This window comes from Falco peregrinus, chromosome 5 (assembly GCF_023634155.1).
Source record: "Falco peregrinus isolate bFalPer1 chromosome 5, bFalPer1.pri, whole genome shotgun sequence".
Classification (NCBI taxonomy): domain Eukaryota; kingdom Metazoa; phylum Chordata; class Aves; order Falconiformes; family Falconidae; genus Falco; species Falco peregrinus.
In genome coordinates this window covers 16,257,965-16,283,856 of record NC_073725.1, presented here as the reverse complement: position 1 = coordinate 16,283,856, position 25,892 = coordinate 16,257,965, and the positions used below count along the sequence as shown (strand labels likewise).

Genomic DNA, 25,892 nt, shown 5'->3' with positions numbered 1-25,892 from the left:
GAGGAGCGGGGGGAGCGGCGGGGAGCGGCGGAGACCGGCTGCGCGCGCCCTCCCTCAGCGCTCCCTTCCCGCGCTCCGCGCCCCACGCCGGCAGCCCGCCGCAGCGCACGCGCCGTCACGTCACGGCGTGGAGCCGCCCCCCGCCCCCTCCCCACCCACATCTCCGGCGGCGCATGCGCCTCGCCTGCTCCGGCCGCGTAGGCCCCGCCGTGCGCCTGCGCAGTGCCAGCACCGCCGCTTTCCCGCCCGCCGTGCAGGCTTTGGGCCGCGGGTGAGAGGTTGTGGTGGCGGTGGGGTGCGTGCGTAAAGCGGTAGCGTCAAGCACCTGCTGTGGAGCTCGTGGGTGTGTGGGCGGCAGTAGGGCCCTGACGTGAGGAGGGGGTCCTGTGAGTAAGAGGCCTCCCGGTGGGCCCGGCTTCCCCCGCCTCTCTCCGGTAGAAGTCGGCGCTGAGGCTGAGCGCCGTGGGGCAGGCCCGTGGGCCGGCGGGGACAGGGACAGGGAGGAGAGCAGTTCCGCAGCTCCTGGACGTGGCTGGTGTGCCCCCTCTGCGCGATTCCGGGCGGCTCCGGCAATGTCAGGGCATTTAACGGATTTTGGTTCTCAGGTAAAAGATGAAAGGTAGTAAGGAGCCACTTTTTGTGAAATTCATAAAGTCTTCAGGGAGCTCGGAGTATTTTTTTAAAGCCCTTGAGGTAAGTAAGTAAAAAAAAAGGCTTGATCACCTGTTTCAGTGAGCTTGGTGAATTGTTCAGTAAATGACTTCTGTGGTTGACTTAGATATACCATAAAAGTATGCATCTGGAAATAAAGCTATTTCTGTAATAGGTGTTTAGTGTTTAATAAAGTTTGTCGAACAAGAACAATTTTGTTGAAGAAACTACTTCTTGTTCAAGAAACAGTTATCATCTCAAAATTTGTTGACGTTGATGAAAAGTGACATGTAGCTTGGGAGGTCTGGATGGTGGTCACTCATCTGAGCACTAAGCAAACTTTGGAAGGGAACTGGATTGTTTCCCACCTTGAGAGGTTGGCGGGAGCTGAAGGCCCAGTGTGACAGGATCAGGTCCTGAATGGTTGTGTGATGCATGTTTAGGTCTCAGTATTGTGAAGGCTTGGAGGAATGAGGGGGACACCATTGAGGTATTTTAGCCCTTTATGTCGATATGTTCTTGCATGGTAGCTTTGCGGCGAACTGTCTGAAGTAGATGCACTTGAGTTGTTTCCACAGGATTGGCTGTTTGTGATTTGTTAATATAAATGTTGTACACACCGTTTACCTGCAGTCTATAGGAGAATTTCAGTCAGAAGAACATCTTCAGATCCTTGAAGAAGAAGCAGCACTCAATATAAAACAAAATGATAAATCACTTTACATCTGTGATCCTTTTAGAGGCGTTGTTTTCAGTCATCTCAAAAAGGTACGCTACCCATCAACTTAATTCTAGCTACATTCTTTCTTTTCTAGAATCAGTCATGTCCATACTTGCACTCTGTATGCTCTCTCTTTTTGCGCTGAATATAGCAGTATGGAGTACTCACAATAAAATCTTTTAAAACTTCACTGTATCCTGTATTTAGGGAAGAAGATGACTAGCAAGGCATAAGGATTATTTTTGTAACACATGGGAAAATAAATAGTATGATCCGTTCTGATTCTGCGAAGTAGTTGCTAAGCTTGCCCTCACACTTTTTTACCTCCTGAGTGATGCAGTTTTCTTTGACCTGCAAGGAATCGTCCAGCAGGCAACAATGGTCTAGCTGAAATTCTCTGGCATGTTAGCTGTAGCATCTGTTGCTTTTACTGAGGCCAGAAAACCTACAGGAAAATCCACAGTTGAAAGTGAAAGCAAAACTCTCAACTACCTGGAGATGCTAGAGGAGGAGGAGGACAGACCGAGGGCCCTGCCTTTCTCAGGATTCAGGGACAAGGAAAGCCTTCCTTATACCAGTGTACCTTCTGCTAATTTTCTTTGGGTTTGGTTTTTTTTTTTTCTGTTAATTTATTGCAGCTTGGTTGTAGAATTGTTGGACCACAGGTAGTCCTGTACTGTATGCAGTCCCAGCGCTGTGTCCCAAGAGCCGAGTATCCTGTGTACAGTATGACCATGGCCGATGTGACAGTATCCTGTACCAGCCTTGAAAAAGATGTTAGGGTAATGCATTGTAAAAAATGGATTGTTTAGCTGATTATTGTTGACATTTGTTTCAAGTGGCTTCATTACTAAGGCAGCAGTCACACTAATACATCTAACTGTGCTTGTGTCTAGATTTATGTATCTTTGGTAGTTTGTAGACTGTAGTTTATGTAGAGAGTTGTATGGAGAAAGAGGGAGGCTTATATGTAGTGGTGCATCTGCGCGCACATGTATTTATTACATAAGCATATACATACATAATCATACATAATCATATAGGATTTCAGCTTATTACTATGGGAGTAAATGTATGGTTTAGGGATTTTTAGTAACTGATCAGAATACTTGCTAGTTGGTCTGCAGCTATAATGCTACGGACAACATGTATTTCTGATTACTCAAAACTACATAGTAAAGATTTAATACACAGTCAGCTATGGTTTAAATAGTTTTATCTTAGAAGTTTACTTTTTATGTGTTCTGATATAGCTCTTTCTAATTTATGCCGCTTAAAATGTCAACCATCTGTGAAATTTTGCTCTTACTATATGATTGCAGTATTTTTATTAAGGGTGTGTTACATTCACCTTGTCATAAATGCAAATAAAATGGAAATTATATTTGATTTTTTTATGGCATCCATATATATCCATTTTGTATTTTTGAATATGTTTTTAGGAGAAGCCATGGACAATACAAATCCATGATTTTGTTTTTTAAGGTGACTATGAGTGTGATGTAGGTTCATTCTTCTTTCTTGGTAATTTTCTGTAATTTCTTTTCACCACCCAGGAAGAAGTCCATAAATATGTGCAGATGATGGGTGGATATGTGTGCAGAGACCTCAGTCTGTCAGTAACTCATCTTATAGCTGGAGAAGTTGGCAGCAAGAAATACTTGGTAGCTGCTTCTCTGAAAAAACCTATTTTGCTTCCCACTTGGGTTAAGACACTGTGGGATAAGTCTCAGCAAAGGTATAAAACAAAACTTATTTTGGTGTGAGGACTGGTAATTGTTATGTTGATACAGACTGCTTTCTTTTTCTGATTGATTTTACTTGGAAGTAAAAATATTTCTTTTTTCCTCTTTCATTCCTTTAGCATGATGAGATACACTGATGTTAACATGGGAGATTACGCTTGCCCTGTGTTCCTTGGCTGTACAATTTGTGTAACTGGCTTAAGTAGTTCAGACAGGAAAGAAGTCCAGCGCCTCACTACTGAACATGGTGGGCAATATACAGGGCAGCTCAAGATGAATGAGTGTACCCATCTCATAGTTCAAGAGCCAAAAGGTAGAACTTAAAGAGTAAATATTATTTTCACTTCTTGAGTTGAAGTAGTGTAAATATGCATAAGGATAAGAGTTGAACTGTGTCTGCTTCAGTGTTGCTCTTACTACCTCTGTTTAGGGAATCACTGTTGATGGGAAGGTTAACACAGGGCATGCTTACTTTTCTCTAAAGGCATGAGAAAGAGAAAAGAAGAAAAAAACAGACACCCAGATGGTATTTAAGGGAAGAAAAAGCAAAAATCCTAGAGGGAAGGAAAGAATAAAGAAAAACTAAAATTTTTGAGAGTTGGATAGGACTTATATGCTGATTAAAATTGGACTGTGGACTAATTAAGTGATCTGTTCTTTGTGCCTTCTGAACTCCCTACTAAGATAATATGAAAACTCCCTTTCTTTCCTCTTGGGAAGATGAAAGGATTGTAGTTTTATAATTTGAATGGGAAGAGCTTTCTTTTTGCCCCCAATTTCCCTTCCTTTCCCTATGGGGAAATGGCCTGGAACTTATTAAACTTTTTCTTTTCCCCTGTGCTTGCAAGCTTTAAAGCCTTTTTTTTTTTTTTTCCTTATTGCCCTGCCATACTGTACCCATGAGCTAGCCATCAGTGAGATTTTTTGCTCTTAACTTTATTTAGAGAATAAATAAGCAGCTTATCAGAAGAGTCAAGGGTAAGACAACTTAAACATTGAAATTAGTTATTTGAATTTTAAAATTTTCTTAATGTCCAGTCCGCTTTCAGCAATCGCTGTTTGAAGTGTTAGCCTTTTAGTGACTTGTGATTTTTCTTTTGTTTACATTTGAAAGGTCAGAAGTATGAATGTGCCAAAAAATGGAACGTGCACTGTGTGTCTGTGCAATGGTTTTCTGACAGCATTGAGAAAGGCTTCTGTCAGGATGAGACAATATATAAAATAGAGGCTGGATCAAAAATGGGTAATACACCTGCTACGTCAACACCTACAAATCATGCCAGCGAGGCCAATAGTAAGACCTTTTAAAATACGTTAAAGTAAGGTAGGAAACATTTTTAGTAAGGAGGAAGAACTGTTTCAAATTGGTAGGGTGCTGCTTGCTTTTGCAATGCTGGTTTGGCAGTTTGGGTTCTGATTCTGCTTACACTTGAAACACAATGTGACTTTTATGCACATTGAATATTCTAATATGTATAGACTTAAAATGTCAATAATTGTTTAAAAAGTAAACTTGAATTAGACATACGATATTCTGCTTAAGTGTCAGTGGTGTTTATTTCTTAAGTCCTAAAAAAGCACAACTGTTTGCAGATTTTAAAACAAGTGTCTTATGAATTTAATCTTATACCAGTCTTAGGGGGGAAAACAAACGCTGATTTTTTTTTAAATATTATTTTTTTTTCTCCTTGATACTTTTTTTTTTTTTTTACTTCATGCTATTAACAGAAGGAAAGTTAAAAGCATTTTGTAAACAAACATGGTAGTGTGAAAGACAGCCAGCTTTAAATGTGTCTTTCCGAATACCTGTTACTACTTCAGGAAATGAGTAAACCAGTAAGACCATACTTGGTCTGTGTGTAAATAAGCCCCTTGGTTGAACCAAGCTTATACTTATGTATTATATTCTGGTTTTCAGACTCTGTATTTCCTTCTAGCACAACAAAATAATATGTGGCAGTTTTGTATTTTGTTCAGTGAGGCAGCGGAGAGAGATGAGCCAAAACTAATGGATCTTTTTTAATTTTAATTTTATTTGAAGATCATGCCCTTTCGGACGTCAGCCACATTTCCAATATCAATTCAAGTGGTGTTAACGAAACTGCATGTAGTTCTGCTATGAGCAGCAGACTGGATCCCGTTCCTGATGAGCTGGAAAACCTGAATATAAGTTCTTTTCAAGGCCTTGAAGATTTATTAGATGGGTGTCGAGTATGTTTAATAACGTATATTTTGAAATGTTCAGTCTTAACCCTGTGGAAGCAATGAGGTTGAAGCACTGGCAGTGGCTGCTGGAGTAAATTGTTTCTATTGTAAGCAGCAAATGCCAGGTTTATTTTGTGTCCACATGCTGTAGCTTGCATGTGTGTCTACATACATACACAAGTGTGTATAATTTTATTAAATATGTAGTATAAATATATATATTTATAGACGTATATATTTAAAAACTATAGTGAATGGGTTGTGGAATTGGTGTGTGATTTTGGGTGGGGTTTGTTTTTGGTTTTGTTTGCATGACTTCAGCTGGGGGTTCATTCCATTAGTAAATACTGAAGCTTTGCTAGATTAATTTGCAAAATAAATTAATCCAATTCTAAATGCTTAGCTTTCTGGCTGCTTCTCAGAAGCTGCACCACTAGTTTCTGTGTTCTGCAGCAGTTAAACAAAAATAAAGAAAACAAACCAGGATAGCCTACTTTTTTCTTCTTTTTGACTTTTTTTCCTTTTTTCAAAAGCCTTTTTTGTTGCTCTGTTCTCTTTGTAGATCTATCTGTGTGGTTTCAGTGGCAGAAAGTTGGACAAGATGAGAAGGCTTATTAATTGCGGTGGTGGTATTCGATTTAATCAACTTAATGAAGATGTAACCCATGTTATTTTGGGGGAGAGTAATGATGAGCTGAAACACTTTTTGGACAAGACGACTCACAGGTTATGATAACTGTATTGCCTTGTTTTCCTATTTACAGGGTGGTCGGAGAAAGAAAACATAATTGATTTGAAAATTCTAAATAGTTCTCAACTTAAATGAGAAGACTTACAACTAATGTTCATAAGTACACCCCAATGTATTCTTGAATACTGTGGTTCTTTGGGTAGCCATGAGTCAACTCAGTGAAGTGAAATACTGCTGAAAAGAGGTGTTAACATTAATTTGTTAATATATTGAGGATGAAGGATTTGGCAACCCAGCAGTGGCAGATACCATTTATATTATAGAAAATAAGTATGAAATTCTCTGTTCTCAGATCAAAAGAATTAAAAGAATATGTTTGTAAAGTACCCGAAGTTTGCTTAGTATTGGAGTTAGAAGCTTCAAGTGTGTGTATATACTAATACTTGCAGAGTGGGAAAGAAGAATCACAGTTCTGAAACCTGCTGTAACTTGTTTATATACACTTTATTTTATAGGCCTCATATAGTGACAGCAAAATGGTTGCTGGAGTCATTTAGTAAAGGTTATCTACATCCAGTGGAGCAATATATCCCTCTAAACTACCAGCTGTTAGAGAACCCAATTTTGGAGCAATGTGGCATGAAGTCAGTTCTTCCCAAAAATAACAATCTCTTGAAGAAAGAAGTGAATGCTATAAAGCATCAGAAGGCTGCTGAAGATGACTTCCTCTCTCAATATGTAAATAATGATTCTACATTAGGTATGTTCTAGGCTCAGCATGCCATAGAAAGCGTAATTACTCATAATTAGCATTTGATTTTTTGCAGCATTTGCTTTTCAAAAAGCTAGCTACATCTAGTATGTTAAATTCTGTACTGGTTTTTAGAAATCAAATTTAAACAGGCCTATATAGAGCAGTTTTTAGCTATAACCTGGCTGAAAACAGCAGAATACTGTCATTTCTTCATGAGCCTACTTTGAGTTGTCTTTGATGGTCTTGTCAGGTAACTGCTATGGTTGTGGGGTTGGGTTTTGTTTTTTTTTTTTTCCCTTTCAGATGAAACTGAAAAGCTAATATCCACAACCTTCAAGGATGTTACTCACTTGACTGCTCAAGGAGAGAATCAGTTTTCCATCTGTAGTGATTCTTTAAGAGAGTCTTCTGCACTGGCTGAAGGAGGCTTATTTGTCAGAAAGAGATTTCTTCTTTTGGGTTTTGGTGAAGAGGAGGAGTCCTGCATTACAGATATTATAAAGGAGAATGCTGGGAAAATTCTGTCGCTGCAAAGCAGAACTGTTGCAGACTATGCTGTGGTACCTTTATTGGGGTGCATGGTGAAGCAGACTGTTGGTGATGTTGTCACAAATACGTGGCTGGTAAGGAAGTTACACTTTCAGTTCCGTGAGTAAATGGGTACCTATGTTAGAAGCATGTCTTGTCCGAATGCTGAGTTACTGTATGAGGCTTAGGAGACTTAAATGTGAGATACTGAGATTTTAGCATTGTTACATTTGAAATGTACTAAATGAAAGCATGCTTTAAAGCCTTTGCATCTGTAAGATGTCTTTTATCTGTTTCACTTCATTTTCTACAGGCTTGTTAAACAGGACTTCATTGTCATGACTCAGAGGCTTCTTGTACGAGACTGACAGCGTTCTCTCTAAATAATGAATTGTAGAAGGAGCTAGTTGACTAACAGTGATTTCATTTGGTGTCTTTATTTTTTCATACTTTTTTCAGCTTTTTAACTGGTGACAGAAGAGCAAGTCAGTCTCAAAGTCAAAAAATAACATGTCTGCCAAGAGTGGACAGATGATATAGACTAACTGCTGTTAGTATTTTCAGTACTAGGTAACTTTGCTGTGAAGTAAATCTCTACAGACTCTCAGGTCACACCTTGAACTACTTTAAGGTAACCTCTAGGGTTGAAAGAGAGTCACTGAAAAGTTCTGAATAATGCCTCAGTATGTCAAACCTGACAAAATTAAAATGCTCTAGAAAAGAATTTGTCTGATTCAGTGGGAAATAATTTGTGATGGAAGCAAGATTGTTTGTGTTGAGACCATAAATGCTATTGTACTGTTGCTGTAATATTGTTGACTTTGTTGCTGTTTGGCTTGATCTGGGTTTTCTCTCTTTCACCTTCTTTTAAGATTACATGTGTGGAACAGCAGCTCCTTTTAGATCCTCAGTCCAGTCCACTTTTCACGCCAGTCACAGTAATGGAAGGAGTTACCCCTCTGGAAGATTGTGTTCTTTCTTTTAGCCAGTTCACTGGTGCAGAGAGAGACTCCCTGGTTTATCTGGCAGGACTGCTAGGAGCCCGGTATGTCTGTCTCCTGTCACTGTTTCTTCGTGTTCTTAGACAGCCGGTGTGATGAAATCCATTATGCATTTTCTTTCTTCTTTTACAGAAGTAACAAATATTAGCATTAAAACTCTTCTGGATTCTATTCACTTACAAAGCCTAGTGCTGAAACGTTGAGACATTATTATATGGTACTTTTACTTCTCTTTAGACAAAGTTAGTCAGTGTTCATACAGCCTAATTTCTACCCCAGAATACCCCCATTCTCACATTTCTCAATGACTGAGTGTCAGTACCTTTCTGCCCTACTCTAGAGCCGAGTGTGGGGGGAAAAAAAAAAAAATTTTTTTCACATGCCAGGTCTTCTGAGTTAGGCTTCCTTGTCCAGGAATGGACCATCTTTTTCAGTATTATCTTGTTCAGTCTCATAACAAGTAATAGTGTACCATTTCTTAGGAGCTGAGGTGGTGAATTATTTGCTTGCAGTTCATCAGAATCTTTAAAAAAAACATGCTTAGTCATGAAGTGGCAAAATTGTGTAGCTTGAAGTATCATTTGATCTGATTTGTAGTCCATTTGAACTAAATTCTTTGGTGGTGAGTTCTCAGTCCTGCCTTCTTGGAAGTTCTTGATGATAAGAGAAAAATTGTAACATAAAGAAAACTTCTGTTCATTTGGAAATGGTGCTTGTTGGCTCTAGAAAGTAATCCAGCCTGTCCCATTCGTCTTGCAGAAGAGTGTTAGACCCAGTGTATTCGAAACGAGGTGTGTGAGGACCTCTGGAATATGAGAAATGTTACGTTTTCAATACTGATAGAAGCAAAACGTTGCTCTCTGATTTTTTTTTTTTTTTTTTTTGTTCTGTAGGTATAGGTTAGGCTATAAAATGCAAAGTGGATGCCCTTAGATAATTCTACTGGTTCTTTTTCTGTTGCTTGAATGCATTTTTTAGTAGTATAAATGTGCCATAGCATAGTTTTGTTTATGACTAAATGAATCTTTTATTAATCTAACTTTAGCGTCCAAGAATTCTTTGTGCGGAAAGCCAATGCAAAAAAAGGAATGTTTGCCAGTACCCATCTTGTGGTGAGAGAACCGGATGGTTCCAAGTATGAAGCTGCGAAGAGGTGGAATTTGCCAGCAGTCACTGTAGCTTGGCTTTTGCAGTCTGCGAGGACGGGAAAGAGAGCAGATGAAAGCAAGTTCTTGGTTGAAAATGCAGAGGCCGAAGGTTGGTTATTAGCAAGTTAGGGAATATGATTATGTCGTTGTACTGTTTATTCATCATAAAGCAGGTAACGATGACAATTTATTTTCCTAACACCTTTGAAGTATTAGAGCTAAAGGATATTTTTCTAAGTATCTTTCCCCCCTGTTTTTTTCCTACTGTTGACTTGTGATTGTAGAAATGATAACGTGTTTGCTGCAAATCTCTTGGAGCTAGTGGAGTCTTGTGGTTATCAGTAGTTTGGAATCAAGGTCAGTGTCTCAGCATCGTCCTTCGACACACATGCTGCTCTGTAGATTATGTGGAAATTGATGATAGATCCACCTTAGAACTTCATACTTGTTAGTCTGCAATGACATGATGCCGCTCTCTTCATATCTACTTAATCTTCTGATGCTTCTGCTCCTTTTCCAGTTAATTCACACATTTTATTTGGTAATATTTCTTCCATATTGAGATGCACACTACAGTGATTTAATACTGAATTTTAGCAGACCTGTTTTAACAGTGCCCTTGTGAATTAGTTACATGGGTCACTAAGAGGACAAAAGGTATGTTGTTGGCATAGGCATGTCTCACCTCAAATTTTTAAGGAAAAAAGGGGCAGGGAGCAGCAGAAGCGAACAGTAAAATGTAGAAGCAATTCTTATGTTAATCTTTTTGAGCTACGCAGGTGATGAGTCATGCTTATTTAGAAGTGTTTATGGTGGATAAGCTTTAACGGCTTATTCCTGGCTAAATCTTGGTTCTGTTAATCCAAAGGCATAAGGGGCTGGAAGAGTACATAGTGACCTAAAGAGGTATGATTCAGAGTCATGAATACAAAAGAAATTTTATGTTGTTTGGGAAATAAGGAGCCAGGGAGGAGTTACCTTTACTATTGAAAGGAAAGGATTTGGTGTGTATTACATCTTTTTCTTGGGATTTGTATTTTCATAACTCATCGTACAACATAATAAGCCCTATACAGGTACGTGTGGAACTGCAAACTGTGAGCAGACCAGGGGTTGCTCGCTGCTTTTCAGAAATTGAAGGTCAGGCTCAGTACCAATGGAAATCAAACTAAGCAGTTAACTGGAAGAGACACTTAAGACACTGGCTTTTAAAATATAATTGTCGGTTTAGGGCATTTATTGGGAGGATGTGAATTATTTTTTTACAGAAAGAAAGAAAGGTCAGATGAACTTACATTTGTATAAACAAGTGTATGTGAAATCTGTGTGCAAAAGAAAAATCAGGTTTTGCCTGCTTATGTTTTCTTTGTTCCTTTTAAAGGTACAGAGAGTTCCATTACTCGGCTTAGCATGACACCAACAACTATTAAATCTACTGATTTAGAACAGCCTGCTTATCTCCTTGAAGCGGGAAAAAAACCAGCTGTGACCCCTCTTGATGTCAACAAGTTCCGGAGTAAAGCTTTCCAAGCTGTAATGTCTCATCATACTGGGAAAACAACCCCTCTTGCACATGGAGGACCGCCACAGAAAGAACCATCTCTACATCTTGATACACCATCAAAATTTCTTTCCAAAGACAAGTTATTCAAGCCTTCTTTTGATGTAAAGGTGATCATCTTTGCAAAATTTTTAGTCTGTAGAGCCAGTAAAGTTAAAAGATGTGCATAAACTTAAAAACAGCACAGAAACCTGTGCTTACGCATTTTTATGTGTTAACATACAGACTTTCCATTTGAATAAAGCCAGGAAAACTGGCTCCATTTATTTATATATATACTGAATTCTTTGACTAGTAGATGCTAAAATGTCCTTAACAAAGCTCCTTTGTGCTTATTGCATTATATGCTCATGTGTTCTACACCTCACACAGTACACAATCTGTGTTCTTTACATCTCAAGACTGAGAAATGCAACAAGAAGGCTTATAATTGCTCCAGATATTAGGAAACAAGTGTTTACTTGTTCTGTGATGAAATATTACTTTAATGATATGCTTTAATGTAATAGCTTTATGGCAATTGCGAAACTGTTAGTGCAAATTGAAAAAGGCACCAGGGTTTGGGGTTTGGTGTTTCATTCCGAAGGCCACAAAAGGCTAGAAAAGCTACTAATTTTAAAACGAAGCAAAGAAACCCCTGACACTTAGGGAGTGTCTGTGCTGGAATAGCTCTTGAATGACTCAAGTGTGCTTTGGAAGTCTTCAGGATTATTTTTTAATTTTTGAGCCCTTAACTGAAAGAGCAGTGATTTAATTCTTGCAAAGTTAGGTTGTTGGTTTTTGGGTGGGGTTTTTTTGTGAGGTGGTTTGTGGGTTGGCTGTTCTGTTGTGGTTTTCTGGGTTTTTTTAAACCTCTCTGCCTGCAATAGAACAAAGCATGTATTACAAAACCAGAAGAATCCAATGTTCTCTTTTTAGGTAGCTTTGGTTCATGAAGAGAAGGCTCCAAGGAGACATTATATTGGCCTTCCAGTACTTAAAGGGGGCCTACAGGAAAGATGGGGAGGGACTCTATTAGGAAGTGTAGTGATAGGATGAGGGATAATGGTTTTAAAATAAAGAGAGGGTAGATTTAAATTAGATAATATTAGGAAGAAATTCTTTACTGTGAGGATGGTGAGACACTGGAATAGGTTGCCTAGAGAAACTGGATGCTCCATCCCTGGAAGCATTCAAGGCCCAGTCAGATGGGACTTGGAGCAGTCTCCTGATCTAGTAGAAGGTGTCCCTGCCCATGGCAGGAGTGTGTGGAGCTAAATGATCTTTAAGGTCCCTTCGCACTTCAAGCATTCTGTGAGTGAGTGAGTCTGTGATTCAGTTGTTACTCTGCTTTTTGAAATCTAATAGTTCACTGCTCCGAAAATTTTCAAGAGCAAGATATTCTAGACCAAAATGTATGTGTGTGTGTCTCTCTCTCTTTAAAAAAAAAAAAGGGTAATAGGAAACATTGTTTTAAAGGTGTAGATAGAATGGCATATGAGTATGTGATTATCTAAAGTAATTGGTTGGAGTTAGGAATACCTGTGTTTGGCTACTGGCTTTTCCATTGAGGGCAGTTTCCCTTGATAGCAATGTAAAGAGATTAATAATCCATTTTCCTGGCTTGCTTATGTGATTGAGATTGTCTTGTACTGCTTTTGTGCAGTGGTACTACGGTTGCACTTGCTAGCTGCTGCTGTAGCACACCATCCTGGCTTAGGAGTATGAAATCTTACTACAGAGCATATCTGTGAAACTTACACTTGAGTGAGAATTTTGTAATGCATTTGTGCAAGTCAGTTAGTTGCTTCTTTTTTTGGTAGGATGCTCTGGCAGCTTTGGAAACTCCAGGAGATCCTGATGAAAAATCCAGGAAACTGAGCACACCCCTCTCTGAAGTCATCGGCAGAAACTTGAAATTGGCACTGGCAAACAGCACAAGACATACAGTAGCTCTTACTGCCAGCCCTCAGTTGACTGTTGCACAGCCAGAAGTGGTAGGAAATTTTGGTTTTGAGTTTCTGGAATATAGGCTTAAATAAGAAGATGCTATTATCATTTGTGATTTAAGTTATGAACGAGTTTGTGAATTGTGCTTTGTGATCTATTTGTGTAGAGATCCATATGATTATGCATTCTTCAATGACAGTTTAAAGGAAGGTAAGACAGGAGTTCCCTCCTGGAAGGCAAAAACTTTTAAAACCTTTTTCTACTGTCTGTACTGTCGTCTTGAGTATTAAGCAGTTGCCAAGTAACATGGGATGAGAGAATTTAATCATGCTTAAGAATTTCTCAGGCTCCAGATGAACAGAATTAAATGCTTTGGACTGAAGTTAGGAATTCTTTTTTTTAATGCATGTGGGTTTGAGGTTTTTGTGTGTGTGTGCGCCTATCTTCCTCTGTAAGGTGCTGCTTTCCTTTTTACTAGGAGGCACAAGATGTGATCAGTTGCTTACCCCTTTGTAAAGACATGTTATGTTACCCTTCCTTGTAGTCATCTTGCACCTTCTGTCTAATGTACCCGAGTGAGACAAAATGGAAGATACAGGAGGAAAGGAAGCATTTATATGCTGCTTGCCATGTTAGTACACTGTTTACTGTAGAGGAGGGCCAAGAAATCTGATGGCCTTCAGCAACGATAGGCAGTCACTTCGTGTTTTGTGGCTCCTTATTACTTTTCACTCCGATACAGGAATACACTCCTGTGGCATCAGGTTTGGTAATTCCCTAATTTCAGTATTTAGGGAGCACTTAGTCTGTGATGGAAGAAGTAGAATGTATTCCAAGGAGACTGGCTGAGAGTGAATCTTTTGTCTTTGGATTCCTGGTGCATGGAATGGTAATAGTGCTGGGTTTTGACCATGGAGTTTGGGAGCGGCAAAAATAGAGAAAATGTGTTTGTCTTGGTTTTGTCGTTATTGCGTATTTTACTGCATACTACACTAAATATTAAAATATTTTTGTTATTGATACAGAAACCTTCCAAACATGACTGTCCTGTTTTTATCCCTTCTGTTTGAACAGGAAGAAGAGCCCAAGCTTCTAGCTGATGTTGTTATATATGTTAGTAAAAAACTTAGTAAGAGGCAAAGTGAACTGAATACAATAGCAGCTTCTCTTGGGGCAGACTACAGGTATCAACTGATACAAACAACTTCTAAGCTTCTGCACTGATATGTGACTTCTAATAAATATGAGTCTCTGCGCTAGTATGCTTTAGATTTGACCATCTTAAACAATTTCTATTGCAAAATAAGACCATCTTTCTCTGCCACATCCCCAGTCTCTTTGTCTTAATTAAGTCTATCTTGGAAAGGCAGTCTGTCATGAAGTCTTCCCAAATTGCAGAATGTTGTTGGTTTTTTTTTCCTTCTCTTCTTTTTTGAAGAAAACTACAAAACATTTAGCTTTGGGGTAATTTAAAATTTGCTTTATATTTTAGATTTTGAATCTGAACTGAATTTGTGTGTGTTTCTCCCTGGCTCAAAATTAATTATTTTACAGATTGTAAGCATGGCAAATTTAGCATTTGTAGAAAAACTTAGGAAAAACAGGTTGTCACAAAGAGAAACTAATGTTTGTCGTTTAAGACAGAATTCTGTTCCCACTGAATCAGATGTATGTATTTTATACTGACTTCTATAAGTGTTACCATTCATGGTGTGGATGAGGAAATTGCCCTTACGTTTGATAGTAGCTTAGAAATGCTGAAGGCTTGCATGAGAGAGCAAATGCTGGGTTTTTTATCAGTTTAAATGTTAGAATCTCACGTTTTGTTTATTTTGAGCTTGGAGGATCAGTATTTCACTTGCATCTCAGTATGTCAACAAAAGAAAAGCTCTCTCATCCTGGGTCACACATTATTTTCAGAAACTGATTTGTAACTCCACTTAAAAACAGAACAACAAACCTAAAGCAAACCCCCTCTTCTTTCATATGTTTATGGGATTTAGTTTTGTTTACTTTGGGAATACTTTCAAAAAACATTGAAGATGTTCTATCCTGAATCTGAATGCTGTCTTTTTTGATGAAGAAAGCAGGCTTACTGCTTATTTAGGCATTACAAAATAGGCAAAACAATATTTTAACATGGACAAGGGATAGGACAGTTTCGAAGCTGGATTTCTGATACTTTTTGATAGAAATGATATCTTCAAGTAGTTGTATTGTTTTCTTTTCTAGATGGTGCTTTGATGAAACAGTAACACACTTCATATACAAGGGAGGACAAAATGACAATAATAAGGAGTACAAAGCTGTTAAAGAACGGGGTATACATATTGTTTCAGAACACTGGCTTTTAGAGGTATGGAGCTTGCTTTGTTCCATTATTAAAAGTGAGGGGAACATGGGCTTAAACCAGTTACATGGCAGTGGCTTTTCTGTTTGCATTTATACTGAACATATGTAGGAACTGATGTTTTACATCCTGCTTTAAATTTATGAGTTGAGCAGTCAGTTTTCACTGATGTACTTTTAACTCATTCTCTATGAGGAGAAAAGAAATTCTTTTCCATTGAACATTTCTGCTGTGTTTCCCAGTATAAGTGCCACGTTTTTCTGTTGTGTAAATTACTTTTCAGTGATATTCTTACTGTACTTTTCCTATGTTTAGATGTGAAATTTCTTTTATCTCAGTTTCTCATCTGTGTTATGTTAACTGATCTTACTACAGAGTGCCCAAGAATGCAGACGGCTTCCTGAATCTCTCTTTCCTCACACTTACAATCCCAAAATGAGCCTGGACATCAGTGCAGTGCAAGATGTCACACTATCCTCCAGTAAACTTCCGTCAACTGGAAAACCAGCAGAGGAAAATGAGGTATAATGTGTGATATGACCTCATGTTCTATGAAGCAATTTGGATTCAGTTAACTTAATTGGTATATTAATAAAAATAATTGGTGCTTATTCAGTGATGCCGTGAATCAGGTTTAGCTAGTAATTAATAGTAGGTATTGCAGATGTTCCTTCAGGTTTTTCTGCATTTGTAATACTCCTTTTCTAGGGTGATGGAGGGAGACATAGGCATTTCAAGATTAGAAGTGCTTTCCAAATTTGAAGTGATATAGGTCCAGCCTTTGCTTTCTCTTGTAGGTAATGAGATTCAAGGTGTGAACGTGCCTTAGCAGACATTTAGACTGCAGTTTAGGTGTCACTGATGCTACTGGTCACTGATTTACTGTAATTTTAATAGCAGAAAGGTTAGATTTACTCTAAGGCAAGATTATAATCTTCAGAATTTATACAAGTGTTGAACATGGGTAAAAAAGCCAAAAATGTTGGTTTTGAGAATTCTGACTCGTCTTAATTGGTTTTAGATTATTCCAGTGGACGAAGATGATGCAGAAGATGATGGAACTACTGACCAAATAAAGGAAACTGTCACTACAGGGGAAGAACAAATTGTAACAAGTGAATCCAAAGGAGGTAAATGTGAATCTGTTTTCAAGGGAGTTGTGGAATGTCAAACTGTCAATGTAAAGCTTTTACAGTTTCAGGTGCTGAATGTTAAAATCCGGAAGCTTTAGGTACTCTATTTATATAATGGTCAAGTACATGTATTGTTGCTGAATGAAAGGAAAGGGTTTTGCTCTCTGTTTTAAAGACTTTGACAGCCTATAAGAAAGTAATGATCATCTGTTGCAAATTATTTAATTGCAGCTTCTTTGGTTTTAAAACACTGAAGTTTGTCTTTAACATGATGAATCACTGTCTTAAGAATATATGTTTTTTGTTACGTAAATAAACGTGTTGTGGGATAATTGTGTATATGTTAGGTCATGCAAGGAAATTCACAGATGAGCCAGATGGAGATTTCTCCTTGTGTCTAGGGATAGGGGACTTGGGCATACATAGGTTTCCTAGATACTTTTTCACAGATATCTTTTCCTCTCCTTAATGTATTGTCTTTGTCCCAATGTGAGGGTGCAGGGGGGAGCTGACTGGAATTGCGGTTACTTTTCACTTGTTGCAATGTAACAGTCTTGATCTTATGAATTTTTTTCCTTCTCTTAAGTTTTAACCCAAGCACTAGAAATGAGGGAGAACTTCCAAAGGCAGCTGCAGGAGATCATGTCTGCCACATTGCTAGTGAAACCACAAGGGCAAAGAGGATCCCTTTCAAGGAACAGTTTTGATGGTTCTCCAGCCACTCCTGCTAGCGCACGCTCAGTGCGAAGTGGCCGCAGTAGGCTCTTGGAAGCTCTAAGGTACTGATTTGTGTTTCAAAGCATATTATTTTGTCCTCTGTGTACATACTTCGATATTCATTGAAACGTGAATAGGTCCCGAGGGTTTTCAGGTGTATTGGCTTTCTCTACTGATGTACTTCAGTTGCTTCTCCTGGAATTCAGAATCTTTAAGTGGGCATACTAGATAAAGTCAGAATGTTATCTTAATCTATAGTGGGTATCTTTTGTTTTCCAGAAAATCACAGAATAGTATGATGGCTTTTTTTCTTTTTTCTCTTTTCTTTCTTTTCTTTCTCTTCAGATTAGTTAGTGTTCTTACAGGTTTTGAAGAAAGCAGTGCTGCAGTATTTCAACACAGAGATCATATACAAGTAGTAGGTATTTCTGCAAAGTGCCTCTATGAATGTTTCTCCTCTCTGCTTTTTCTTTTCTCTCTAAACAGAGAATAGGATTTGAACTCTTTAACAGTGCTGAGCTGCAGTGAGAAAGTAATGGAAACCTTGCAAAATTATTCCTTTAGCTTGGTGTTTATTTGCAAATTAATAGGTTCAGTAGAGTACACTGATTTTGGAATAATGGTCAATACAACGCATAATAAAAGCATCTCCTGATATTTTGGTTGCCTTTTTTTCAACCATGCTGACACTTTAGCAGCCTAGCTTTGTGAGCCTGAGTTGCATTTATACTGAAATATTCCCCTTTCCCAGTCATGCTTTTTAATAACGAGGTTGCTTGGACATTAGAGTTGATGTGATCATTAATGCATTGCCTTCTAGTATGGTAATCTTCTGTAAAACAAATGAATACTTAAGATATCTATGCTTTCTTCCTTAGGCAATCCCGTCAGGCAGTCACAGATATAAACACGGAGCCATCCCAGAGTGAGCAGATCATCTGGGACGACCCTACTGCAAGAGAGGAGAGAGCAAGACTTGTCAGCAACTTGCAGTGGCCTAACAGTCCTTCCACTGAGCAAGGTCAGAGTAATGCCAATAAGAACATGGATGAGCCTGCTTTTACAGCTGGATGCAGAGATTGCTGGTACATGTAAAACCAGAAACACCATATCCTTGTCCTTTCCTAAAGCATCCATTTAATATTTGGGACTTTTAAAATACAGTATTATTTGAATTCTACCTTTTTTTTTAAAGTGAGCATTGTTGGCACTTCTTGAATGCCAAAAATAGAATTTTACATCTTTGAGCTCCATTATGTGTTGCTGTTTTTAAAGAGAAGCTTTCCTATCCATTTGCCATTTGTGGTCAAACACCAAGTAGCGCTTGTCTAGAAATAGTCTGAAGCAACTTGAGGAAACCCTCCAAATTTATTTTTTTTTATTGGGAACCACAGCTGGTTTCCAGGTAACAATTCAGGTAGGTGTAGTGGAATGCAAATGGGAATACCAGTAGCAAAATCTTTTTAATTGTAGTGGAAATATTCATAGGTGAAGAATGGAGATATAGGAAGAAGGTAACACATGAGCCTGAAAAACAGATGTCAGAGCTGCAGATGGATGTGCTTAGGTCAGGATTTTGTGAAGATACTGTATTTATCTTTCCTGTTCTCTTTGAAGTTCTTAGTCTACTGCTAGGACTAAGGAAGCAACATACTTAGTTTTTTCATCACTTTTTGCTTTCTTCCCATTCCTGCCTCCTGAGGGATAGTAAAATCCTTTATTTCTCCTTCCCTCTTGCCTCAACTCCTTCCCTCAATCTACTCACAGAGTTTCTGCTTGCAGCGATGGTCTTCCTGACCTATAGTTGACCCTAGCCTAGAGGTTGAAGAAAATCAGCTAAATGCATTCAGTTGATTTTTGATTTTGCCCTTCCCCCCTCCCCCGACCCAAGCAAGGCATCCAGGGATGTGAGTCAGCAATATTGCAGTTGGTAGTTTGTGTTACAAGGAAAAGCATCTTTATGAAAGGCAATGGTGAAATGTTGTACATGCTGTAGCAGCAGTTGTATTTTGTCCTTTTAGGATAGTTACTTCTTTTTTAATTTGTTATTTTTTACTTTATCTGTAATCATATTCAGCCAAAGACAAGTCATGCAACAATGCTTTACTTTCACAGCTGCTCCTGAGGCTGGGGTTGGAGATGTGACTGAAGGGGTAAACAGTCCTGTATGTAGAGATCCTGAAACACCGATTAAAGATGACTTGATCCCCACTCCACAAGCCCCCAGCATTGCGTTCCCACTGGCTAACCCTCCTGTGGCACCACAGCCCAAAGAAAAGGTGTGTAATATGAAGAAGTAGTTATGATGATTGAGAGATCTAGTGACACTTTTAAGAAGTTTTGAACTTGATGACAGATACAAAATAGGTCAATATCTGCAATTAGAACTTTGAAGTGGATTACTTTTGTGCAGTTCCATTTCTTTTGCCCCCCTTTCTGTGAGAGTTTGATCAAATAATGTTTGTTCAGACAAGTAAAGCTTTTTGTCCTGTTAGTTCCTGCTGGAATGTTGAAGTAGGCCTTGGAGTGCAGTTACTGTGTGTGTTGCCTGGAACTCCTCCAGCCACGTTAGGATGATGGAAAAAAGGTTAGGCCTTTGTTTCCTTGGTGGTACCTGGAAATTATGTTTAGGTACAAACAGAAAAATTTTCTGCTGAAAAACAGATTTAAAATGTTACTATTTTGTAGTGAACTTGGAAAGAGCTGGGAGAATGAGCTTAGTCTTTTTGCCTGCAGTGTATCACCTGATGCTCAGACTTTCAGCAACTATGTGTCTTCGAAGCCACAATGTGTCATGTTAGTAAATAAGCTGTGGTGGAAATACATAAAGGCCCTTGAAATCATAAAAAATCTGAATGAATGATGCAGTGTGATAGATAGATGATGATTTCTTAATGTGTTTGACTTGGTGTTCAGTGGATATGAATGAAGGATTAGTTTTTGACAGATTGGTTCAGTTGTGCCCTGAAGAAAGGGGGAACCAGGAGGATGTTAAGCAGGAGCCTGAATTTGATTTGATAAGATCCAAGCTTTTTTTTAGGTGACTGACAAGTTTGGTTCTGCTCTTCCATGATAAAAGAAAACTCAGTATAAAAATAACCCAGAATGTTTGGCAGAAAAATAGTCAGCTGTCTACCTAATCTTTCTGTCATATATTCAAAATCTGTTACTGTATTTCCAGGCTGTTACAGAAGATGAGAAGGCTGAGGAAGAACCAGAAAAACAACGTAAATTTCAGCTGTCTTCTCTTAATCCTCAAGAAAGATTTGATTACTGCCATCTGATTGAGGAATTAGGTACCAGATACTTGTGAAATGCAAAGAATAGTATGTGTCTGTGTGTGTCTGGTCAGCTGTGGCCCACTGGGGAAACGAAAGGGCTTCTGTTAGTGACTCATGAGATTTGAGGTCTCAAATTTATAGCTTTCTGTGCTTGTGAGTGATTCTTGGAATATATTATTATTATGTGAGCGCTCAGCTTTGCCGTAAAACAGCAATGGTTTTGTCTTCTGGCAGTTTTCTTTTAGTTGTCTCCACAACAGCCTCATTCTTTACTGTTCAGAGTGCCCAGTATCTGCTGTCCTCTGGTGTCTCTCTCTTATTCCTGTCTGTGTTACAGTGGCATTTTATTATCAGAACCCTCTTGCCTGGCAGCTTCTCCTTCCTTGCCAGCTTCTGCCCATGTCACTTCAATGATAATATTTTCAATGTAAATTTGAGTTAATTTTTTTTTTATCTGAATTCAAATAATTCTCACTTTGGGTTGATCCTTCCTGTGGTACAGCATGACCCTTAAATAATTTGAATCAAATTAATTCCTCAATTCAAGGTGGAATAGTACTTGAGAAGCAGTGCTTTGATCCAAGCTGCACACATGTTGTTGTGGGACATCCTCTTCGAAATGAAAAATTCTTGGCTTCGATGGCAGCTGGAAAGTGGGTGCTTCATCGTTCCTACCTGGAGGCATGTAGAGGAGCTGGCTGCTTTGTTCAGGCATGTGACATTATTATTGAGAACTGAGAATGTTGTACCTTTTTGCATTTCTTTTTTTTTCTGCACTACTAGGAAAGGACTTAACCTATCAGAACCAATTAGTGGTTTCAGGTGCCCCAAGCCTTGGGAGTTTTAGAGGATCTGAAGTCTGAGAAATTCTTGGCAAGCTTTTCTCTAAAAAATAGCCCTGCGCCAAACTCCTAGTATAGGATAAATGAGATACTTCTTATAGTTGCTTTTGAAAATTAAAGCTTGAGTACCTTTTGGTAAATTCTCACTGGTATCAGCTAAATTTACGTGGATCTTGTTACACCAGGAGTTAAATCTTGATCCTTTCAATAAATGAACATATAATAGTTTTAAATATTCCAACTCTATAACCATGTACACAAACATTTTTGAACACTATCTCTTCCAACTCCTCACCTCCTGTGCTGTTATTTCACAGTTCTCCTGGGTCTAGAAGTTCTTTTACATTGACCAGGCTAACTCTGAAATAATGCCTGTAGAGTGGTTCATATCTTTCTGTATCAAAACCAACTTCCATTGTTTTGGAAGTAGTTGTTGATGGTGTCCAGAGTAGTGAGTTGCTTTGCTCTGCTGTTGAATTCCATTGTAGATAACTGCAAAAGGAATCTGGTTGTGTACATGACACAATGTCACTGAAAACATGATATGATTTAGATACATATGTGCAATTAAGAGCCATATAGATAATTTTACCTAGAGCTGTTTTGGCCAGGTAAAATCAATATGTAAAGCTAGAGTGAATTGCCATTTGTTCTGGTTTTTTTGGTTTTGTTATTTCTTTTTGGTGTAGTTTTTAAAATTTATTTTTCTGCTGGTAAAGTTGGCAGGACTGTTTTGTAATTCAAGCTTATGATTCTTCTAGGAAGAAGACTATGAGTGGGGAAGTAATTCCATACTTAATGTTTTGCCTGGAATCAATGTAAACCAGAAGAAACTAGCACTTGCAGCATTGAGGTGGAGGAAAAAAATTGATAAAGGGAGACAAGAAACTGGTGTTGTTGAGGTATGGTATTGCTGAGGTATTTAGATGCTCATGCAATGTAAGTTGCATGGTGTGAGTGGACAGGACAAGTATCGTCACCAAGAAACTCAGAAATTTAACTGGCGAGGAAAGATAATCTGCCTTGGTATTAAGAACAGAATGGCTTAGCTGGATATATTCTATAAATTTTTATATATATATAAAAGATACATTAAGTAACTTTGTTTTAAAAAACCTTTTAGTGCTGGTGCATTAAAAAGCTTAATCTCCTGAACCATTGTTCGTGTTTTGCAAAGCTGGAATATGGCTACTTATGTATGTAAATGTCCCTCAGCCAGGGAAGATGATGCTTAAGCGTCAGAGCTCTGACTGGGGAGCCAGCCGAACTCAGCTGTACTAGGGAACCACAGCTGGTGGTTGCAGTAATGGAAATAGTGTGCTGTGCTGTATAGTGAATATAGCTCTCTGGATAGCATTTTTATAGCTCTAGTACTGAGCATACTGTTGCACTTCAAACAGGGCACAAGTTTACACCTTTCCTAAAGCAGCTTCTGTGATTTTTATGGTGCAAGTTCTGTAGTTTTTCAGTGAGATTTTTGAAAGTGGGACTTGGGTTCCCCAAAGCCTTTTAACTCCTCTCTCAAATCAGGCATTGCAGTAGAATACTAGCTGAAAGGTAGAATTACTGCTGCAGTTTCAGTGACATCAGGATAAATCTTGACTTGCATGTATTTTACAATAACCTTTTTAAAATGAATGCTTGTAACAAATCTTCTGTACCTCTTGCCTACTTGGAAGTAGAATGCTTGTAGGAGGCAACCAGTTGGTCCTAGGTGCTGTTGCTGTAACTGAGTAGATAATTGTAGCGCATAGGGTGGGGGAGGAAATGTTTCCAAGCAACTGCTTTTTCTTAAGATGCTTTCCTGTAAATGAGTGTCTGGTGTTCTGGAAAAAATACTTATTGCCAAGGGTCTTTTCATAGATGGGTTTGCCAATCTTGCTATGCAGGTGAAAGGGCTTGGTGGCAAGCTGCTTGACTGTATGGTGTTGGTCCAGTAGTTGTGTTCTGGGTTGGGGGTTCTGCTGTTTACACCTAAAGACAAAACTGGGTGGTAACAAATCTTTATCTGATGGATATTCATCAGAAGGGAAACTATAGATCCCTTAAGTCTTTATATTTTTTTAGTACCAACATACTTGTGACTAAATTGAGTTTTTTATCTAGGGAGCTTTCAGTGGCTGGAAAGTGATCCTGAATGTTGATCAAACCAAGGAAGCAGGATTCCGTCGCCTTCTTCAGTCAGGAGGAGCAAAAGTATGTAGCTTTTCGGAGAAGAAAAAAAACCCTAAATACGTTTTGTTTTGTTTTTTCTGTTAAACTCTGTGCTGGGCATTTTTCATGTGAATAAAAGGTTTAACCAACAAAATTGCTTACACAAGGTAGCTGGTCAAAGGGTGGGAGGAAAAAGCTATGTCATCTTCATTTTGCAAGTGGTCAGCTTGTCTGTGGTTGCACAAGTCAGTAGTGCTGGTGGGAACTGAGGATAGAATTTCTGTGCCCTGCTCTGTGAGAAGGATCAGCCTTCTCGAAAGGTACATTATGGTACAGAATGCAGCTGTAAATGGTATTTCATTTCCAATTGGCTTGCTAGTTGATTTGATGAGTGACAGTATAGGTCATGAACTGCATTTGTCTTGGGGAAGAAACACAAAAATAAACTTGTTTTTGTCTATTGTGTTTTAATCTGTAGGTGTTTTCTGGTCACTCCATGTCTCTCTTCAAAGAAGCAACTCATCTCTTCGCTGACTTCAGTAAGCTGAAGTCAGACGATACCAGGGTTAACATAGCAGAGGCTGCAGCCCAAGGAGTGAACTGCCTGAAACCAGAGTACATTGCTGACTACCTCATCCAGGTGTGCATGCCTCAGGGTGCTCTCAGGGTGTCATCGCCAGCCCCACAGGTGGATGGGGCAGGCCCGTCTCCTCTGAGAATCCCAGCCACCTGAAGTCTGTAAATGGGACAGCTGCTTTACTGGTCATGTGCCTCCTTTGCGAGGAATTGTGGCCATGAGTGCCTATACAGAGTATTTTGATCTGTGAACTCAATAACTGCTATAACATGACTTGTTTAGTGCTGGCAGTGGGATCTGTTGCAGGGTAGGGAGCTTGCAAAACATATATTCAGAATGTAGATGTGCAATGGTTGGTTGCTTTAAATTTTAGAAATCTAATGAGCTGTTTCTTCTCAGAAGCTTTTTGAGATAAACAAAGACTTGAGCTAAACCATTTTTTTTTCTTTTTTTTCCTCTATTGAAGGATCCACCTCCCCCAATGGACTCTTACTGCCTGCTGGAAGCTGAATCTTACCTTCAGAATAACACAGAACTTAGACTTGGATTATCCCAGAAAAGAAAAGCACTGGGAGAAATAAGCGGAGTCAAACGATCCAGAACACACTGAGCAGATTATGTGCTTTTGATTTGTACATGTTTTTAATTCATAATTTTTTTATTCTCACCACAAAAATGAAAAGCTTTGAGTTCCACTTCCGATTTGTCCTGAGATTAAAACAACTTTACAGTAATGCTCACAAGAGATTGCTTTGGTTGACAGTAGCATGTAAAAATATTCATGCAAAAAATACTTTGTTTCTGAAATGTCCTAAATATCCCACTATAATTTTGTTTAGGGATGTCATTGTACAATAATAGTTAAGAAATACTTTGTCAGGCACTTCCCACAACTTTCATCTTTGTGTTGTGGGGAAAATACCAGTTGATAAGAAATCTTTTGCATTTCCAACACAGTAAGGGAGTTAGGTTTTACACTAATTTTTCCTCTTTTGCTATTTTATCTTGGAGGGGAAAAGGGGAACTGGACAAAAAAACTTGTGTATTGACAGATGTTAATAAATTTACTATAAAACAGAGGTACTATTGAAGTGCTGCCATTGTGAGTGCTCCCAAATCTGTTCAGCAAACATTGAACCAGCTCTGTTATACAGGAGCTGAGGTTTGTCTGACCATGCTCCCTCTTTGGGTCTGTGACAGGAACCAGAGCCAGAACAGACGCTAGTTCCCAGCAGCTGGAAATGTTCTTAGTCAGTCACAACGTTTGACGAACTGCTTGATGCTTTAGCTGCTGTGGGGTCTGGATATTGTATGTGAGTTGTATTTCTCTATGTTAAAGCGTGTGTATGAAATCTGAAGAGCTGTATTTAAGCAGCTAGAATTGCTGCAGCCTGCTTGAACAGAAAAGCACAACATGCAGTTGCACAGGCCCAGTGGGAGTTCTCTGGGGAATAATGTAACATCTTTAAAGTCTATTTAACTTACCTCTTAATTGGGGGTGTGTGTGTGTGTGTGTATTCTACTTATTTTCTAGCTGCTGAATACTCGTATAGAAAGTCTTTGCATCAGTGTCAGTTGCAGACAGAAGACAGGAAGAGCCATGAGCATCCAAGTCCTATGAAACCTGGAGAATCTTACTTTAGGCTGGGGAGAACTGGCACCTTACTGCTGGCAGAAGGGACAAAGGGACCTGAGCTGTGGGAATGTCCAGGTGAGAGAACAGGAAGGCAGCTTGCCTTTATGTCTGAGGCTGTACTTTGTGCTTCTGCTTCCTTCTTCAGTGCAGTGGATGTTTTGTCAACTCCACAACATGTTGGGATGACCTGAAGGAATTGTCAGGAAGGATCAAAAGATGCCAGTGAATGTGAGGGACTTGATTCTTTTTAAAAGTGTTTTTAAAAAAA

At 38.9% G+C, this 25,892-nt stretch overlaps 1 protein-coding gene across 2 annotated transcripts; it reads left to right on the top strand.

Annotated features, from left to right (window-relative positions):
- Window positions 1-204: 204 nt before the first annotated feature.
- On the top strand, window positions 205-25,084 carry TOPBP1 (DNA topoisomerase II binding protein 1). Of its 2 annotated transcripts, XM_013303095.3 has the most exons (27): window positions 205-693; window positions 1,285-1,419; window positions 2,011-2,154; window positions 2,929-3,110; window positions 3,237-3,430; window positions 4,232-4,411; window positions 5,159-5,328; window positions 5,885-6,048; window positions 6,529-6,773; window positions 7,071-7,390; window positions 8,168-8,340; window positions 9,342-9,553; window positions 10,826-11,115; window positions 12,808-12,981; window positions 14,009-14,118; window positions 15,167-15,290; window positions 15,660-15,806; window positions 16,306-16,414; window positions 17,004-17,196; window positions 18,013-18,155; window positions 19,250-19,413; window positions 20,316-20,430; window positions 20,963-21,126; window positions 22,019-22,159; window positions 23,364-23,453; window positions 23,890-24,051; window positions 24,455-25,084. In XM_013303095.3, exons 1-27 carry the CDS (start codon window positions 613-615, stop codon window positions 24,596-24,598), a joined length of 4,470 nt encoding a protein of 1,489 aa, XP_013158549.1. In that variant the 5' UTR covers window positions 205-612; the 3' UTR covers window positions 24,599-25,084. The 2 variants fall into 2 exon arrangements, with proteins under 2 accessions (XP_013158549.1, XP_055661439.1); XM_055805464.1 differs by lacking the exons at window positions 23,364-23,453; window positions 23,890-24,051; window positions 24,455-25,084 and having other exon boundaries at window positions 20,963-21,130; window positions 22,023-22,145.
- The last annotated feature ends 808 nt before the right edge of the window (window positions 25,085-25,892 follow it).

Bases quoted from the DNA above. Each gene is read 5' to 3' on its own strand.
- TOPBP1 (XM_013303095.3), top strand. From the start codon at position 613: ATGAAAGGTAGTAAGGAGCCACTTTTTGTGAAATTCATAAAGTCTTCA. The intron at 8,341-9,341 runs GTATGTCTGTCT...ATCTAACTTTAG, and splicing joins GCAGGACTGCTAGGAGCCCG to CGTCCAAGAATTCTTTGTGC. The intron at 15,291-15,659 runs GTATGGAGCTTG...ATCTTACTACAG, and splicing joins CAGAACACTGGCTTTTAGAG to AGTGCCCAAGAATGCAGACG.